The 19,072-nt window shown below is 42.0% G+C and overlaps 1 protein-coding gene across 2 annotated transcripts in view; it reads right to left on the reverse strand.

Annotated features, from left to right (window-relative positions):
• Positions 1-293: 293 nt before the first annotated feature.
• The window catches only part of GYPC (glycophorin C (Gerbich blood group)), a 28,966-nt gene continuing 10,187 nt past the window's right edge, over positions 294-19,072 (reverse strand). Inside the window, exons 2-3 of one of the 2 annotated variants that reach the window (XM_079969720.1) lie at positions 4,602-4,652; positions 294-1,289 (exon numbers count right to left, since the gene is read on the reverse strand). In XM_079969720.1, coding sequence (XP_079825846.1) covers positions 1,093-1,289; positions 4,602-4,652 — 248 coding nt within the window. In that variant the 3' untranslated portion in view covers positions 294-1,092. The remainder of the gene's footprint in view (positions 1,290-4,601; positions 4,653-19,072) is intronic. The other variant, XM_079969721.1, reaches the window with a different exon arrangement.

Consider the following 19,072-nt stretch of genomic DNA (forward strand, 5'->3'; position numbering starts at 1 on the left):
GGAAACTTGGCCCTCCAGATATTGTTGAGCTAGAACTCACATCATCCTTGCTGGGGCATGTAGGAGTTGTAGTTCTTCAACATCTGGAGGGTCCCACCTGGTATAGATTGTAGACTGACTCTAAGTTCGATTTAGGCTGTGGCCATGGTTGCAACTTACCCATTTTGTTCATTTGAACTAGGATGAATGGCTCAGGACAAAGGACTCTGATGTCATAGTGTTTGTCTGTAAAGTTCCCTCTTCTGCAGGGCCTTCTGGGTTATGGCAGAATTGCTTCAAGAAATGCAGGGAACTAAGCAGGTGGAGCCAGTTTAATACAGGCAAATATAAAATCTCAGAAGAGCAGTGAAAGAGCAGCTCAAGGGCAACTCTTCTTAAACAACAACAACTATAAGTCAACACAGGCGCCAAGCAAACCAATTTACACTCCCACCACAGAGTCTTATTATGACACCACACTAGCTATCTGGAAATAAAATCCTTCATTTTAACTTTCCTCAGTGTTTTCTTTGCATTTTCTGTCAGATCCTGGTTGCTGTTGTTTTTTAGTCTTCTCAAAACAAATATACACAAATATATTCACACTGGCAAGCTTATGCATGTTAAGAAAAACCAAGTATCTGGATACAATATATGTGTTCAAAGTAGTGCTTGTGCCAAGATCCACTGTTTTATACATCACAACGTTTGTTGGGTTGCAGCTTAAAATTCACTTTCAGGTGCTGTATCAGTGTGGGATGGATCAACGAACCTATGAGGATGCTTTCAGTTGGTACCTGCTATTTTTTGCCAAATGTCAAGGTTTGACATTTGATGCTATTATCTGTTATCAGTTAATCACTCATCCTGAGTTTTGTGGGTTTTTTTTTTGTTTCTCTTGATCTGATATTGAACTGAGTTGTGCTGTTAAAATCAAATAAACAGCCATGGATCTGGTGTTGCTTCTTCTTGGGGGCAAGCAGCAATATTTCAATTAGTCCCCTTGTTCTCCTCTGTGCAATTGCTGTATCCCGGTGCTTTTTGATGTCTCTGATCGATTCCCTTGGGAAGGAGAGAATGACTAAGTATGACTCAGTGGGGCTGCCTTTGCTCTCAGATGAAATATTCTTTCCGGCTCTCATCCATGGCTTCTTGAAGGGTAGGGTCATTTTTCAAAGCGGCATCTGCGCTTTCGGCAAATTCGGTTCCCTTTGCTTCGTTGGTGTGGTAGGTGCCCTTGTGCCGGTACATGTATCTCAGCATCACTACCAAGAGGCAAATCAAGACAAAAGCCACAGCTGCAATGACACCTATGGGGAGGAAGAAACATTTGAATGTTCCCTTTCATTAATGATTTCAAATAGCTGAAGGTTTTTTGTTTTTGTTTTGCATAGATGGATGCTTCTGCTGAAGCCTTCAAAGAGAAAGCATTCATAAACATCAACACATCAGAAAGCGGCTTTGACATTGTGATGATGAAGACTGGATTAAGGAAAAAATATAAGCAATACAAAACAAAAACAAGAAACAACAAGATCACCCCCCCCATATTTACATTTTGGTAGACTTGTTGCTGCACCCATGTTGGCAGCTGCTTGAGACTTTCAGATCTTGTCAGTGCTTCCATCTCCCATGGTTTTATGTATGTAAGATTCTGAGCCAAACTTGGTGTGGGCCACAGATTTTTTGTACAAATTATATGATTCTATGCTACTTAATCCCTTCTCCATTCCTGCCACAGACTCTCTCCATTGCTCCTAACCAAGCTTAAGTCTGAACCAGGAGTGTGAATAGAGTCAGTTTATATTGGAATTGGCAAAAAAATGAATTCCTCAAGCAATAATTCTAGCATGGTCTCCCCCTCTCCTCTCATTTCATTTTCTATAGTCCACCCAACCAGTCTGAACCAGGACTTCAGTTTTACTCATTGTTTGTTCTGCGCAGATCTGGGTCTGAGCTTCGACAGTTAATCTTTCAAGCTTGGCTTACCACAAACATTTGACTCTGAAGCTATCAGCATACCTGGGATCCTGAAGCAACCCCACAATGGTTATGGTAGGGTATGGGAAATCACTTTACCTGTGCAAAGCACACTCGAGTCTGAAGCATTAAGAAACCCTCAGAGCTTTTGCTGCCTGATTCCAGGAATCAAAGTTACTGCTATGAAAAAGAAAATTGCCCCTGTAAAGATGTTGCCTCTGGTATAATAATGCGACTCCAATAGGGAATTCATCAATTTTTAAGGCCCGTGATGGACTCTCAAAGCACAATAGGCTATAATGCTCTTTAGATGTTGTACAGTATTAATAAGCCTCAGGGACTCAGCACAATTCAATTTTCCTCCTAGTAACTTGTAGGAAGCTGAAATTAAAGTTACAGGAGATGGAACCTAAGGGAAATACAGCAGAACTTCACTAATTTCCACTAATGACGGGGAATCCACCTGGTGAATTACTGAAATTAGCAAGTACAGCAAGGAAGTGAGCAAACACAATAGAAATAAAGAAGGCCCAAATAATACATCTTAACATTTAAGAAGCTTCTTTGGGGAGAAATAGTAATTCAAGCGAACAACTTGAATTAGTACGACAATGTGCTAATGGGACTGTAGCAAAATTGCTGTAACAAGTTTCTGTCATGGTAGCTCTCATCAGTGGAAAAGCCTAGAGAGGGAATGCTCTTCTTAACACCAGTTGATAATCTAAGATGGTTTTGTATGTGCACGGATAAACTTGCAGAGAGACAGTGAAGTTCCGTGAGCGGGAAGAAAAAGAGGAGGCCTCACACAGCAAGGTTTTGGGACAGTATCCTCTGGAATCCCATGACTTCAGCTGCCCTGGGCTCTCGCAGATTTTAAAATGAGAGGTGGGAATGTGAGGATACCCACAAGGCAGAGCAGCCCCATGTGAGGCTGCTGTCTATAGTCTATATAATAATCAAAGTATGGTGCAACCAACAGGGATTGCATTCAGCTCCAGTGAGGAACCTTCTGCACATCCACATTTTTTAAGAGGCAATGGGTGATTTATGAGATGCCACTCTGAGCTCTGCCCCACACCCTCCTCAATCAGTTCTGGAAGATTAGGGGAATCTCCAGAACAGAATTAGGGAGTGCATAGAGGAGGAGAGTGGTAGGAAGTCCCCTTGTGCAGGTGGGAATCCTTGCACTGATGGGATGCTTGCTTAGCAGTGCACTAGATACAAACCTTTGAGAAGCATTAAAGCACTCCCTTCATACTGGTCTGAATAGCTAGTCGGTTAAACTGTGTTTCCTGAATCAAGTTTTTGACCTGTTTAATCTCAGTTATTGCTTTTCACCTCTTCATTTCTCTTGCCTGCAAAATCATTAATATTATTATTTCTTCTTGTTTAGTCATTTAGTCGTGTCTGAATCTTCATGACCCCATGGACCAGAGCACGCCAGGCATTCCTGTCTTCCACAATATTATTATTGCCTGCTAAATCATTAATATTATTTGTATTATTAATAATAATAAAATCGGAATTAGAGTAGACCCACAAATAAATTTATTTGAATTAGTCATGTCAGTTGATGGATCTGAGTAGGGTTTATTTGGATATAGCCCCTATTTTTCATCTTCTATACCCTCATTTTACAGGGTTTATCTGTTTAGTCCTTTGTATGTGTGTGTGTGTGTGGGGGGGGATCAAAGTGCTCAATTTAGCACTAAGGGGATTGTTCCATCCGTGCAAGGATTTCTGCCTGCCCAACTGAACAATCTTCCATATCTTTCCCCCTGCACTGTTCTGAGGGTTCTCCTGACCCGCCAAAGTGGATTTAGAGAAGGCAAGAGGGGTGCATAAGGCAGAGGGGTGGGGGAAAGCCCTATTACACTAGTGGAACTCTTTGTGTTGGTTTCTGCTAACAGAAAGACCTGGTTGAATCCTACTATTATCTGTGTATGGTTTTCTCTAGACTTTAGCACTCTAACTGGGACTGTGCAGTCTAGACCTCCTTTCTCTCTGTGACGCTGCATTTAAAATAATAATAATAATTTATGAAATGATATTAAATACCTCCTGATGTAAACATACAATGGCTTTACTTCCTGTCTCTTCTCCCCTCCCAACTAGGAAGCCTTCCGGGTACATATGCCTGCTACATCCCTGGGCTGCTTACCCCATCCATGCAAGCATCAAACATATTTTCTGCCAATTCTCTCTGCACTTCCAGTGCCGTGCTCCAACCTGTTTTCAGCAGGTCTGTGGTAGTTTCAGCAAGGTTGTAATTGTAAGCCAGACTTTTAGAAATCTGGAGCCTTGCCTTTTTGTATAAATGTCTTACATACAGAGAGTGCACATTTTGTTGTACCCTCCCCATAATATTCCACCCTCCCCAAGGAAGCCGTCATTGCATGTGTTAGAAAGTCTGTTGTATAGCAGCTTTATGGATGTCTTTTCAGGTTCGGCCTGAATGGTTTATCACATTTTCGCAGACTATTAACAGAGACATATTGCATCACACCATTGATTTTTCAACAGAAAAGCTGAGTAGGTGTATATTATAATACTTATTTTTTCTGGGCATAGGCAGAGAGTCCCATTTTGTTTCTTCTGTTCTGTGAAATACAGCCTTTGTTCAAGCAAGATTGTGTTCTTACCTCCGATGACTGCAATATCAGCTGCAGTCGGAGAGCTTCCAATATTTGCAGCTAGAAATAGAATATACAAAATCTAATTAGACAGGAGATCTTGGGTGATAAATAACCACAGCTACTGCACTGAATGGAGCAGCATTCTGTGTTTTTTTTAAGCATTCCATTCGTTTTCTTCCCATGAAACCAAGAATATGAAGGATCTGGACTGCAAAGGGCAGCAATTAGAACCCTCAAATTGTAGCATTGGAAAGGGACCTTGAGGTTCATCTGGTCCAACCTTTTGCAATGCAGGAATCTCAACTAAATCAAAAAGAAGCCTAATTCAAGCATTGAGGATGCCCCACACTAAGGATGAGAAACCTGAGACCCTCCAGATACTGTTGCACAATGACTCCCATCACTGCTGACTCCAACATCAGAGGGCCAAAGGTTCTCCATCCCTGCTGTACACACTGAAAATATATCACTAGCACACCAGTGTAGTAGCTCTGCAGCCCAAGGAAACATCTACAAAATGTTACAAATATTTTCTGTCAACGTTTCTGGGTGAAAATTCAGAAAGCATAAGCATTTCCTCCCTCATTTTCCCTCACAAGCACAAAATCCATGAAAGAAACGTGTATGTTCTAAGTCGAATGGCAGAAGATGTGTCAATGACACATTGATCATGTTTGGGACTTAGACTGATGGATTATGCATGATCCTGGTTTGTCTTTCACTTTGTGTACTTGACATATTCTACATTGTTTGGAGTCTTGCCTGTGAGACCTTAGATTCTAGAGGCTTGGAGCCTAACCTGTAGGAGTAAGAGAAACCCCTATTCCATGTCCCCACCTAGTAGTGGGCAAGAATGGTTTCCCCTGCAGAGCTCAAAAGTTGGGCAAGCTGGTATAGTAAGTTGTGCTCTTTCAAGCATCGGTTTTAGGACTTTATAAGCTGCCATCAATGTTATGTATGTATAATGTTGCTGTTGTTGTAGTAGTAGTAGTATCCATCTTTAGTTTGGAATTTTTCTCTTGAGTTATAAAAAGAACATAAATAATGAAGTGATCTTTCAAAAAAATCACACAGTAGGAGGCTGCTTTTGGGTCACTATTTTTTTCCTTCCAGTTTGAAATCGGAGGGGAATCTCATCTGCCCTTTCTGATGAATGTGGTTCTACTGTGAGTAATTTCTCTCCTTTGGCTTACAGGCGTTGTGATGGGCCCAAAACTTATTCAACTGGCAAATCTGTCCCTGGCTTGTACCATTTCATACCACAGGTGGGGACTCACACGGCTGCATGTTTCTTCATAAAACACATTGAAAATGGGGAAATAAGGCTTGACTAGGACATTTATTTTTATTTTCTATGTGCAGAGTTGTTGTTTTAAGAGAATCATTCAGCAGAGTGAATGCCCCCTCCATAGTTTCAACTCGTACAGCCCATCCACAGTTGTATCATTTCAGTAAGAGCAAAAGTCTGTCTCAAAAATGAAGGCTGGGTGTTTACTACAATTGACTGCTGCAGAAGGAACAACAAAAATGGATATCTAGGTCATTTGTCATAAACAGGTGCAGTTTTTGTGAAGTGGCACTTGCTTACCACAAGGCTGAATTTGGCTTCTGGAACTCCAATTACATTCTCTACTGGATTATAACAATGCCAGAATTAGATAAAACCCAACATTGGGGTGTGCGTGTGTGTTTTTAAAAAAAGAATCTAAGAAAAGGAATTGGTTTGAGAGAGTTATGAGAGGTTGAAAAAAGTAGGCATGAAATCTCAAAGGCAGGGAAAAGGGGGGTGGGAGCATTTTGCAGGAAGAAAGGAAACTTCAGACAAATCCCTTTTTCTTTCCCATTATCTTACAAGATACTTAATGCATCAGCAAACTGAGAGGCTCTTATTTCCCTAGTTCCGCTACCCTGCCCTTTTCTCTTTCTATCTGCTGTAATGGCTATAATCTTGCATTGAAGTTGTATATAAATAAACAGGACCAGAGTGCATAGGTCGGAGACTGCAGCTACCACAGCTACACACAAATAGCACAACTCTAATTTAAACACCTTGAACCAAGTGCAGTAAGCTTTCGTAGAGCAATTCCAGACTGTTGCTGATTTTGGGTGGGATTCAATCACATACTGGCACATTCAGGTTGTGTAATTAATGTTGATTGGGAGGTCTTTTCCAACACACTCACTTCCCCCCAAAGATCAGACCTTTTAGAATAAGAAATGTGACAGGGCAATGCACCTGCACTTGCTTTGATGCAACACCATACAGTGGTACCTCAGGTTAAGAACTTAATTCGTTCCGGAGGTCCGTTCTTAACCTGAAACTGTTCTTAACCTGAGGTACCACTTTAGCTAATGGAGCCTCCCGCCGCCGTGCAATTTCTGTTCTCATCCTGAAGCAAAGTTCTTAACCCGAAGTACTATTTCTGGGTTAGCAGAGTCTGTAACCTGAAGCACCTATAACCCGAGGTACCACTGTATAGAGTTCATACAAAAAATTGAATGAATGCTCCTCAACAGCCGTTTTTTAATCTCCCCACAAACCAACCTGAATGAATGTTCGTTCCACAGGCTGTCTGAAAGCACACCATGCTTTTATTACTGTTGCCAGTGATGGGTTGAATTTTATTTTATTTCTTTTTTGTGAGGGGAAAGCCTGGAGGAGGGAGCTTTTGCAAGACACCCTCAATACCCCTTCCTTCAGTGAGTTCATGCTTTTGTTACTGTTGTTGCCAGCCATTTTCTTGCCAGACAGAGCCAATGAGCAAGAATGCAGTGGCAGTTATTCCTCCTCCTTTTCACTTCCACTTATGTTTACTTGCTCATCCCTGGTTGGCCAGAGGGAGAGTCAGGTGAACAAGCTACCCTGAAATGGGGAAGGGGAGGAGCAGGTCCAAGGGGGCTCTTGTCAGCGGGCTGCCTGCTGGGATATGGGCTCTCAGCAGGTGCATGACCATGATGCTGGCCAGGTTTTCATTCATCCCATGCCAAAGTGATGGATTTTGTTGGGAAAACCATCCTCCCACTTTGCAACTCAGCACCTATTTTCAGGTGTGTGTGGATTATTACTATGTAAAATGCTGGCCACTCTTGATGCCTGAGCAGCCTCTGGACTGCAACAGGTTGGAAGGAGGCGTTTAACTCTCTATCGCCATGTCACAGTCCTGACAACAACAACAAAACCTCTACTATTTCCATTTCAAGGAAATCTCTCACTGGTGCCCTTGAAATGCAAATAGCAATTTCAAGAGAGGCAATTTTGTTTGCAGTGGGAGAATGATTGAGATTTCCCCTCTCCACCATCCCAAGACTCCTAACTACATAACAAAAAGGGAGGCACATTAATTGTGTTCCTGTCTAGTTTGGCCCACAGATTACACTGGGCACGTGGAAAGGAACCGCTTTGTCCTGTGTGAGGAATTGACAGTTCTCAGCAATGTGACCCAACCCCGAAGAAGCTCCAGTTCTAAATCTTAAAAGCTTGTGCCCGCTCTGCAGTAAGATCTGCCAGTGCAGACTACACTGCAGAAGAAAAGGGGTTGGAGGAAAAAAACAGGACAGGGATCACATTCTGTATTTCTGGCTATAAAATTATAAACCACACAGCTTCTGCAATTGTGTCCATCCTCCCTGCTTTTAGTGTGTATGTTTTTTTCTCTTGCCAACACCTGTCATTCATTGATTTGCCATATAGATTTAAATCTCAGGCTAGAGGCCAAGGAGTACAAGAAAAGATTGCTAAAGGTCACTTGACTTGTTACATTTTGGGTGCTCACTGAAAAATAAAGTGTGTGACAAATGCATGCATCATGCAGGTACAATTATTTGGAACACAGGAAGCTGCCTTAAACCGAGTCAGACCATTGTCCTAAGTAGCTCAGTATTGTCTATGTTGACTGGCAACAGTTCTCCAAGATTTCAGGCAGGGGTCTCTTCCAGGCCCCTGGGTCTCTTCCAGGCCCCTCCAGGATTTTTGTTAGTGGGGGGAAGAACTGAACTATCTGTGATGTGATTGGTCAGTTAGCTAAGTATTTTTATTTATTCACTTGATCTGGGTGTGGGTGTGTGCAGATGCCACCCTCTGCTGCCCTCTGGCTGTGCCCATGTCCAGACTTACCTGGGGATGCCAGGCATTGGGACCTTTTGCATGAGCTATGCGCTTCTCCATATTGGGGAGCCATGATTGACTGCAAGTTTGTATTTAAAGTACATTTGGAGACAAGCCCAGAATCGCCCCAACATAGTGTGTGAAGTCATCTAGGGTGGACTTTCCCCAGCCTGATATTCTCGCATAATTTCTAACCATTGGCCATGCTTGCTGGGGTTGATGGGAGCTGGGGAAGGCTGGCCTAAGGGTGCATGAATCAAGAGAGAGAGAGCTTGCAAAATCCATTTTCTAATAAAAGGATTCTGTTCAAACTGCATATTGAACAGTTAAACCGTTACCCATTATCTAGTTGAATACTTGCTGCCAACTCTGGTGCCCCACTGGAGTTGGCATCCACTTTTCTGAAGGGGTCATCAGAGCAAATTCATCAATCTGACACTCTCTTCACTGAAAAACCCATCACCGCCTTCCACGAGATGGTGAAACTCATCAACGCCGCTCTTTGAAAATTAAGGAACAGTTTCTCATCTGTCAATCTGGACAGGAGATAGAATAATTTGGCCTCCATTTATATGCTAAATTATTACAAGGATAATAATGGTGGGTTGGGGAGGGGGAAATATAACAACCACACTGATTGTTTAGGTGACTGTAAATGGATCGTCTTCAAAAGGCGAGGTTAGAGAAAAATGCAGATAAACACACAGATTGCTTCAAAATCAAAACACTTAAGGCCCGGTGTTCATCCTTCTAGAACTAATGGCCATTCAGAGTGAACGGGATTGTGCCTCGAATTGCATTCAGATGCAAATATTTAATTGCCTCGGTAGCAAATAAAATTATAGGCCCCAGGTATTTGCTGGATGTTTTTCCACAGAAACAACATAGTTAAACTGTGGAGTATTTGATGAATTAAATTCATTATGTTAATGCACTCCATATAATCTGAGCAGCCCACCTTTGGCTTGAAAAATACAGCAGAACTGCCGGCGTTGATTCCTGCTGCCTAAGACTGCTGCTGTCACTTCCATTAATTAACCTAGGGGCTTACAGTTTTCTTAACGCTTCCTTAAAAATAAGAATCAAAGAAAGGCAGTAGTCCTGTGAGCCATAACAGTGTTATCCGTGTGGTACCATTGCTTATTGATCAGTGCAGGGTGATGGGTATACAGCTCCCAGAGGATAGATGCTCTTTTGTTTAGATGTTCCAAAGGCAGCGAACAAAGATCACATATTGTGGTCAGGAAAACAACAGCAGTTTTTTGTTTTAAAGGCAACCCAGATGAAATCCAGTGACTCTTAAATATCTTTGTTTCTTTTTTTGTGGCCTTCAGATAGTGATGCCATGAACCTAATAAATAGGGCTGATTGTACTCTGGCATGTTCTACTCAGTTTGAAATTCTGTGCTGAAAGCCAGATTATACAATATGTAGCTTCCTTTCCCTTCTTCTTCTTCTTCGTTTTTTACTTTTATTAATTACAAGTGCAGGTTTTGTGGGGAGCAGAGGATAATCGTTACCAGGAATTTAGCATTTGGAGAAGGGGAGAAAGTTATCTTTTCTCTCTCCAGCATGACTGGAACATAAATTGCCCTCCTACGCATGGCTAGTAGTTGCGTGTGAAGACCCCCAAAACCACCCCCCAAAATAAATACACAATAGACACAGAATTTTAGTTTAAGGTTTTTGGCAATAATTTTGGGCAGAACTTTATTGAATTACAGCATGTGAGTGGTTGCCTAGGCATTGGTTCCCGACTACCTGACCCTGCTCCATGGCAGGAACAGGACTGACAACTGGACTCCACCAGAGGTCAGTAAGGGAAAACATGCTGGGGGAGCACAGAGTTGAGTGCAGGCTCCAGTTCACCCCATATGTTCCCAGGGACTCTGGCGTGGCCCTAACCCCTGAAAGGGGATAGGACAAAAGCAAGGAGAGTCCCTGGATTCCTTTAACGGAATTCCCTAGCAGCAATGGAGGGGCAGGCACAGCCAACCACTTCCCCTCTGCAAAACATTGAACCAATGCCTAACCACCAACCTTACCTAGTTGTGACAATTTGCTACACGGTAGGCAAAAACCAAATGGCAACAGCCAATCAGCCAAATGGCAAAATTCCTACTGGGCCCCTGCTCCACGACAGATGACCCCTAGACAGGCATAGAAAGGCCAAAAGGACAGCCCTAAATATAGGGAAGGAGGGCGGGTGATCGGATGCACGTCGCAAGAAAGAGAAAGCTCCCAGCAATGTGCAGCAGCTTAAATGGCCCCTTGGCAGCCAATAGACAACCAAACAGGCCAAATTTCTGCCCCAGCAACCGAAGGGCAACCAATGGGGTGTTGTGGCTATCCAAATGGTCCCGCCCCACCACAGGAAGGCAGTTTGGGTGATCTCACCACAACTCGTGCTCTCCATGATGGAGGACACGATAAAACAAACAAATTATATCCCCCACCCAAGTATTGGTACTCTATAGGAGGGGGCAATTTCAGTTTGAAGAGAGGAGAGATAAACCACACCTCCCTGCAACCTGCATTTCTCAAAAGGATCATACATATACAGTGGTACCTCGGGTTACACATGCTTAAGGTTACATACGCTTCAGGTTACAGACTCTGCTAACCCAGAAATATTACCTCGGGTTAAGAACTTTGCTTCAGGATGAGAACAGAAATCGTGGTCTGGCGGCACGGCAGCAGCAGGAGGCCCCATTAGCTAAAGTGGTGCTTCAGGTTAAGAACAGTTTCAGGTTAAGAATGGACCTCCAGAACGATTTAAGTACTTAACCCGAGGTACCACTGTACACACACCATGCACATCTGTAATTTATAAAAGCAAAAGGGTGGGAACATAGCTACATACTGCACATTAATGCGCTTGTAGTTTGGCTTAGATAACCGAAATCCACAATTTAGAACACATTATGCAAATATACACCAAGCTGCTGCATTTGAATGATGCCCTGTGAGGAGCACACAATTTGGGATTTTGCAAAGCCTAACAATGATTTGTCAAGAACTGGGGTAGTAAAAGGTTTTTTGTTTTTTGTTTTAAAAAAGGAGAACTAGAATGAATTAAAGGAGAAGTGGTTGGGGGACAGATTAGAAGATTACTTTTTTTATCAGGTATAGGAAAAAGTCTTCAGGGCTCTCAGGTGCCTTGCCAAAGTTTTCCTTTTTCTTGTGAGCTTCCATCCACCACTACTGGTGCATTTCCATGTTATTCCTTCTTAAGGTTTTATCTGATCTGCCCTGATATCATAGTGGAACCTTGTAGGCAGAGATGTCATTGTCCCTCTCAGTAGCAGATGGCATGGTAGGATGCCACCATTTACCTGGCCTCTGGCTGGTTGTATTGCTTACAAGGAGGTAAGCATTCTTTCTTCCCCAAATGTCCTGAAACAATGCTCCCACAAAACACTTTAGAGCAAACAAAATGGCGAACACTAGAAGCATCTGCCTATGTCACACACATCTCTAAAGATAGAAGATAAGATTACAGTGGTACCTTGGTTTACAACCATAATCCGTTCTGGAGGCCCGTTTGTAAACCAAAAGAGATTGTAACCCAAGGTGCACTTTCGCCAATGGGGCCTCCCAAATTTTTTTGTTCGTAATCCCCCCAAAATGGGTTGTAAAAAAAAAAAAAAAAAAAGGTTGCAAACCGAGACATGCACATCCGGGTTTGATGCATTTGTAATCCAAAACGTATGCAAACCAAGATGTATGCAAACCAAGGTATCACTGTATAGCTCAAAGTGGATAATGGAATAACATACAGAATTTTGCAGGTTATAGGTGCCTGGTAAAAAATAATAATATTGAAGAGAAATTCTTTAAAATTCCACACAGGGTCTCCCTCAGCCTAACCTGTCAGAGGAAAGACTTCAAAGTATTCTGCCATCCAGAAATCTTTAAATATAATGCATGTTCATTTTAGAGTTATCAACAAAGTATTATTTTCTGACATTATGTGCCATTTGATAAATTTATTTATTTAGTTATTTACGAGGCAAATACTGTGCTTTCTGAGAAAATTCTGCACAAAGCAGGCTACGTTGTTTTCAAAATACAAATCCATTATATTAAACTTTTTAATACACACAATCGGCAACAATGAACAAGAAGATTGAGATCACCATCATAAAAATTATAAGCCATGTAAAGCAATATTATTATTATTAATAATAAATATGGAATAAGATAATCCTCATCATGCCAGCAAAATGCTTGCTGTTGAACTGGATGCAGGGGAAAGCTATGAATAGCACTAGCTTTGGAAGATGCTGATAACAGACGTTAAGATTATATAACAGACAGATATGAAAAATTGTTTGCCAAATCCTGTTTTTAGACATGCACGTGAAATAACTGCTTGTGTCAAAGTCAATATTGCGTTTATCAAGTGGATCTAGTCAGAAGCCATTTTCTTGTGGGTGAAACAGCCGCCACAAAATGATGCTATGCACAAGCTATCATGTGATTTGAGACCTCAACATACATAGGAAGCTACATTAAACCAAGTCAGACCATTGGCCTATCTAACTCGGTGCTATCTACATTGAATGACAGCAGTTCCTCAGGGTCTCAGTCAAGAGTCTTCTCTAACTCTACCTGCAGATTCTGAGGACTGAATCTTCTGTATGCAAGGCAGTTTCTCCGCCACTGAGCTATGGCCTTCCCCATCAGCTACTGCCCCTACCTTGTACCTGGTGTTTGATTTGCATTTTCTCCCTTTCTGCCATTCTGCCTCTGCCATATGATGTGCCACTTATGAACCATGAGCACAAACTCTCATTTTGCACATCACTACAGTTCATGCCAGAGTTAGTGGTATGCAAAACCATGGCTCATTGTGAATGGGTCAGCAACATCTGCCAGTCAACCGTGTTGGAAATAAAGCTGCAAATGCAACATTTTAAGTTTGTTTTAAATGCATTTTACAAATGTGACACTAAATGGCACTGATGAGCTAATGGCAAATTCCATATATACTTTACTACATTTATTATAAAGGCATTTTCACAGTGCTTTTTTTAAAAAAAAATATTTCTATAACTGTGTAGATTCAGCCTGGGTCTGGGCAGAAGAAGTTTTGTGCTATCTGTGGTACTTGCTCTTTGGTACAAACTGTTTGGTCCTGGGGAAACCCTCCTCATATTTCTAGATTTACTGCTCAGGAGGGTGCACAGAGATGTTGCTGAAACCATCCTCTTGTTTTGCGGAAGGGTGATTCATTCTTTGGAAAGAAGAGCCAGCAATCCTGTGGGGAATTTTATAGCCCCTGTGAAGTGCAGCGCCACACAGGAAGTGTTTTATCTTTCTCCAGCTTCACTGTCCTTTGAAGTTAACCTTAGTTTTGCCCCATTACTCTGAGAAGAGCAAAGTTCCATGGGTGCATTACACATTCAGCTTGGATTTCCTTTGGAAAGAGGTCACTAGAGGCTTATTGGAGTTTTGTAACATTTATATTTTCAAATAGACAAGTCAAGCTTAGGTGGAGGCACACAGTTTAAGCAGTCAAGCAGCCAACAGAAACCTGGTGCTCCTACATCAAATCTCCAGGGAGATATCCAGCACCCTAAGATGTTTACAGAGCCAAATTTTTTCTCTCTCTTCTCTCTCTCTCTCTCTCTCAAAATTTCAGAGCTCATTTATCACTGATAAGTCTAGTTGGGAAAATGAATCTCTTTTAGTTATTTCTATAACAAAAACATTTTAAAAGTGCTTGGCCTTTGGGCCTATTTGTCTGCAAATGTGGAGATCTCTCATGTCTGTGATTTTCAGACTAGGTAAAGGTAAAGGTACCCCTGCCCGTACGGGCCAGTCTTGACAGACTCTGGGGTTGTGCGCCCATCTCACTTAAGAGGCCAGGGGCCAGCGCTGTCCGGAGACACTTCTGGGTCACGTGGCCAGCGTGACATCGCTGCTCTGGCCAGAGCCAGAGCCAGAGCCAGAGCCGCACACGGAAACGCCGTTTACCTTCCCGCTGGTAAGTGGTCCCTATTTATCTACTTGCACCCGGAGGTGCTTTCGAACTGCTAGGTTGGCAGGCGCTGGGACCGAGCAGCGGGAGCGCACCCCGTCGCAGGGATTCGAACCGCCGACCTTTCGATCGGCAAGCCCTAGGCGCTGAGGCTTTAACCCACAGCGCCACCTGCGTCACAAAAGACATGCGGATATTGCACACAAAAGACATGCGGATATTTAAGTGATTCCTTTTGTTGTTACCCATTTCAGTCCTTGTGGCAGAACTACTACAGTGATCCTTCTGAAATTTGACAGGATTCATGTTCTCTGAAGTGGTGACTCAACCTGCAAATTCCATCCAATTCTGCCCCTAAATAAAAAGTTAGAGATGGTTTCTGTTTGGAGGGTGGGTGAAATCACATTTTAGAGGTGCCTAGTATAAAAATCACTGGCAGGCTTTATGCTCTCTTGAGGGCCTACTGTGTGTGCAAATTTCACCCGCTTCAGTCAAAAGATAGAGAAAAGTTAGAGCCTTGTTGTTGTTGGTTTCCCAGTAGTGAACCAGGGAGGATAGTGGCATTGACATTGGAAGACCAACAGGTCCCAAAGAAGCAGCAGAAATCACAGGCTGCAGGACTGGGAATATAAACTTGGGTTAGTTGCAGTGAGTAAAAGCATAGGCTTCAGGTCTTCCCCCCACTTGAATCTGATGAACTCACATTTCAACCAGAATACTGCTAACCACAACTTGACATATAGGCTGCACCACAGCATTGCTTCGAAAGATGCAGTGGCTTCCAGACATAACTTTTTCGGGAGCATTGCCTCAGCATATTTGGGATTGCTGTTTTGTTCTGCAAAAAAAGGAATGCTCTGTGAAAAGGCTGCAATAATCCCTTTGGCACAGTAGCAGCTCATACTGGGGGGAGGAGGAGGTACAATAGGAGTAGCTGCCTTTTGCTACACCCCATGTAAATTTTGCTGTCACAGCACCATATGATGTTGGAAGGTATTTTCAGACTAGCATGACAAGGGGTTATTGACAGGTTTTTAACAAAAGACGGAGTGACTTGAAAATGATTGGATAGTGCAATCCTATACATGTCTTCTTAGAAATGACTCCCAGATAAGTAGGTATCAAAATGCAACCTATGACATCTAAAACAGGGAACCTGTGGCCTTCCAGAAGACTACAATTCTCATCATCTGTGTCCTCTGGCCACATTGGCCAGAACTGTTGGGAGTTGGTGATACAACAACACCTGGAGGAAAAAGTTTGCCCATTCCTGCCTTAGTCTTTAAAGCATGGACACCCTTTCACACTTGGGCTTCCTGCTCTGAATTAGGATGACAGTTCTTGCTGCTATGAGCCTAGTTTATCAGCTCCACACCATGGCTCTGAAAACTCCAGCTGACCAATGACATATTCTGTGTGGTGTATATAAAAGTCAAAACTTGTATGAGTCTTTTCCCACTGATGAAAAATTAAAGGTAAAGGTAAAGGTACCCCTGCCCGTACGGGCCAGTCTTGACAGACTCTGGGGTTGTGCGCCCATCTCACTTAAGAGGCCAGGGGCCAGCGCTGTCCGGAGACACTTCCGGGTCACGTGGCCAGCGTGACATCGCTGCTCTGGTGAGCCAGAGCCGCACACGGAAACGCCGTTTACCTTCCCGCTGGTAAGTGGTCCCTATTTATCTACTTGCACCCGGGGGTGCTTTCGAACTGCTAGGTTGGCAGGTGCTGGGACCGAGCAGCGGGAGCGCACCCCGCCGCAGGGATTCGAACCGCCGACCTTTCGATTGGCAAGTCCTAGGCGCTGAGGCTTTAACCCACAGGAACATGCTAAAGACAGAAAGCCTGGGTGGAACTCTGAGATCTGATGGCAAGAAAAGCTTGTAATAGTAGGACAGCCATTTGATAGGGGCTCTTATTACATAAGATACTGCATGCTTTCGAGTTAAACCCTGACAATGTGTTCAGGCGAAGAGTTAGTGTTTTATTAACGCCACCTAAAGAGATTCATGTCTGAGAGTTTGACGCTGTGCCTTCCATAACCACACATAACACACTATCCATTCAGCATTTCTAGACTGACACTGGATTGTGATCATTGTTCAGATTAGTTGAGAGATTCCTTTTGATTGCAGCTGTACGACTTGAGATGCACCTAGCTCAGTGCTCCTCACAAGTCATATATCATGGGCCACCCAGAGCATGATAAACTGTCTTTCTGGGACCGTGAAATCAGCATTATTAAACTTATTGCAAGCCACAATGCCTGTGGAGCTGCATTTGGCTTGGCAAGTAACAAAATATAGGTCTTGATTATACCGTGTTTGCACCAACAGGCATACATAGACAGGCATTCTTGCTGCCCATTACCCATGAAATATGAAATATTCTTCCCCAAGCATTTCCCAGAAGTTGGTATAAGACCTTTCCACTTTGACAATATTTTAGCAACCCAGAGTAATTTGATTCTGAGTAGCTTTAGTTTGGTATATTTTATATTTTAGAATATTTTGGAATATACCTATTACTTTTGAATACTGTATCTTGCCCTGGGGGCAATGTGAGCCATAAAACAAAATAATAGCAACATTAGTTGAACTATATCATCTATCTATCTATCTATCTATCTATCTATCTATCTATCTATCATCTATCTATATCTATCTATCATCTATCTATCTATCTATCTATCTATCTATCTATCTATCTATCTATCATCTATCTATCTATCTATCTATCTATCTATCTATATCATCTATCTCTATCTATCATCTCTATCTATCATCTATCTATCTATCATCTATCTATCTATCTATCTATCTATCTATCATCTATCTATCTATCGATCTATCTATCATCTATCTATCTATCATCTATCTATCTATCTATCTATCTATCTATCTATCTGTCTGTCTATCTGTCTGTCTATCTTTCTATCTATATCTATCTCTATCTATCTATCATCTATCTATCTATCTATCTATCTATCTATCTATCTATCATCTATCTATCTATCTATCTATCTATCTATCATCTATCTATCTATCTATCTATCTATCTATCTATCTATCTATCATCTATCTATCTATCTATATCTATCTCTATCTATCTATCTATCTATCATCTATCTATCTATCTATCTATCTATCGATCTATCGATCGATCAATCGATCTATCTATCATCTATCTATCTATCTATCTATCTATCTGTCTGTCTATCTGTCTATCTTTCTATCTCTATCTATCTCTATCTATATCATCTATCTATCTATCTATCTATCTATCTATCTATCATCTATCTATCATATCTATCTATCTATCTATCTATCTATCATCTATCTATCATCTATCATTCTATCATTCTGTTCGGTTTCTTTAAATTAGGCTTGTCTTTTCCTCAGCCAGAAAGGAAGTGGCATTAGTTCTCAATTATTGATTAGAAACTAGTGTGTTGACAGTCCACCAGCTGTTGAGAGTCACTTGTCTGCTCTGATGTCACAGGCAGATGTGTGTTATCACCTTCTGGGCTGTTAGTTCATTTGCACTGATGTCACAGAGGGGCTTAGAAGTCAAGTACTAAGGGGAACTCAGAGCACCTTAGAATTTGTTCTTCAGGAGCACAAAGCAGTTTTGTTTTGTTTTTAATTGCAGCAAACAAAATTTCTTATTGACCAAGGAAATCACATCCTCTTAATACTTGGCTACCTGGCCCTAGGCTGCCAAGCTCTTGGTGAAGGCTCTAAAACTGCTTAGTTGATTTGTATCCAGCTAGAAGGTGTCATTTGAAACTCCCTGATATCTAGGCTGTACTGAAAAAAAATCTTGCTAGGTTCCAAGGTGCTTCAAATGACATCTAGTGGGTACAAATCAACTGAGTGTTTTCCAAATCTTTGATAAAAACCGACAGAGGACATTTGCTGTCTATGGTATGATGTAATGAATACAAATTAAAACTATAGATTCTAAAAGGGTTTTAATCAGAGTTGTCACTTGCTTAGAAAGTATTGATGGCACTGTTGTAAACAGTGTACCTTACAATTTCATACTTTGCTCAGTGATTTCTGATGGCCATGGAAGCTGATGTGGAGATTTAGATCCTGGGCTCATAAGGACCAGTCTCATGTACCACCCAGACTCATTGCTACTGCAGGAGTGTTGTCAACTACTATCCCCACCACACAAACACACAATCACTGCTGGGTACAGGTGGAATAACTGACAATCCAATTTTTTTGCCATTCTCTTTGACCTTACTCTTTTGCAATTCTGAATCTAATTTTGTGGCTCCAGTTCTGTCCTGCCCAACTAGTGAACAACCACGCCAAGCACATCTACCAGCCATACTACTTTCCTTATTAGGTGCTTGACATGCTTCCTTTCCTTACAATC

Source organism: Podarcis cretensis (genome assembly GCF_951804945.1).
Source record: "Podarcis cretensis genome assembly, chromosome: 1".
Classification (NCBI taxonomy): Eukaryota; Metazoa; Chordata; class Lepidosauria; order Squamata; family Lacertidae; genus Podarcis; species Podarcis cretensis.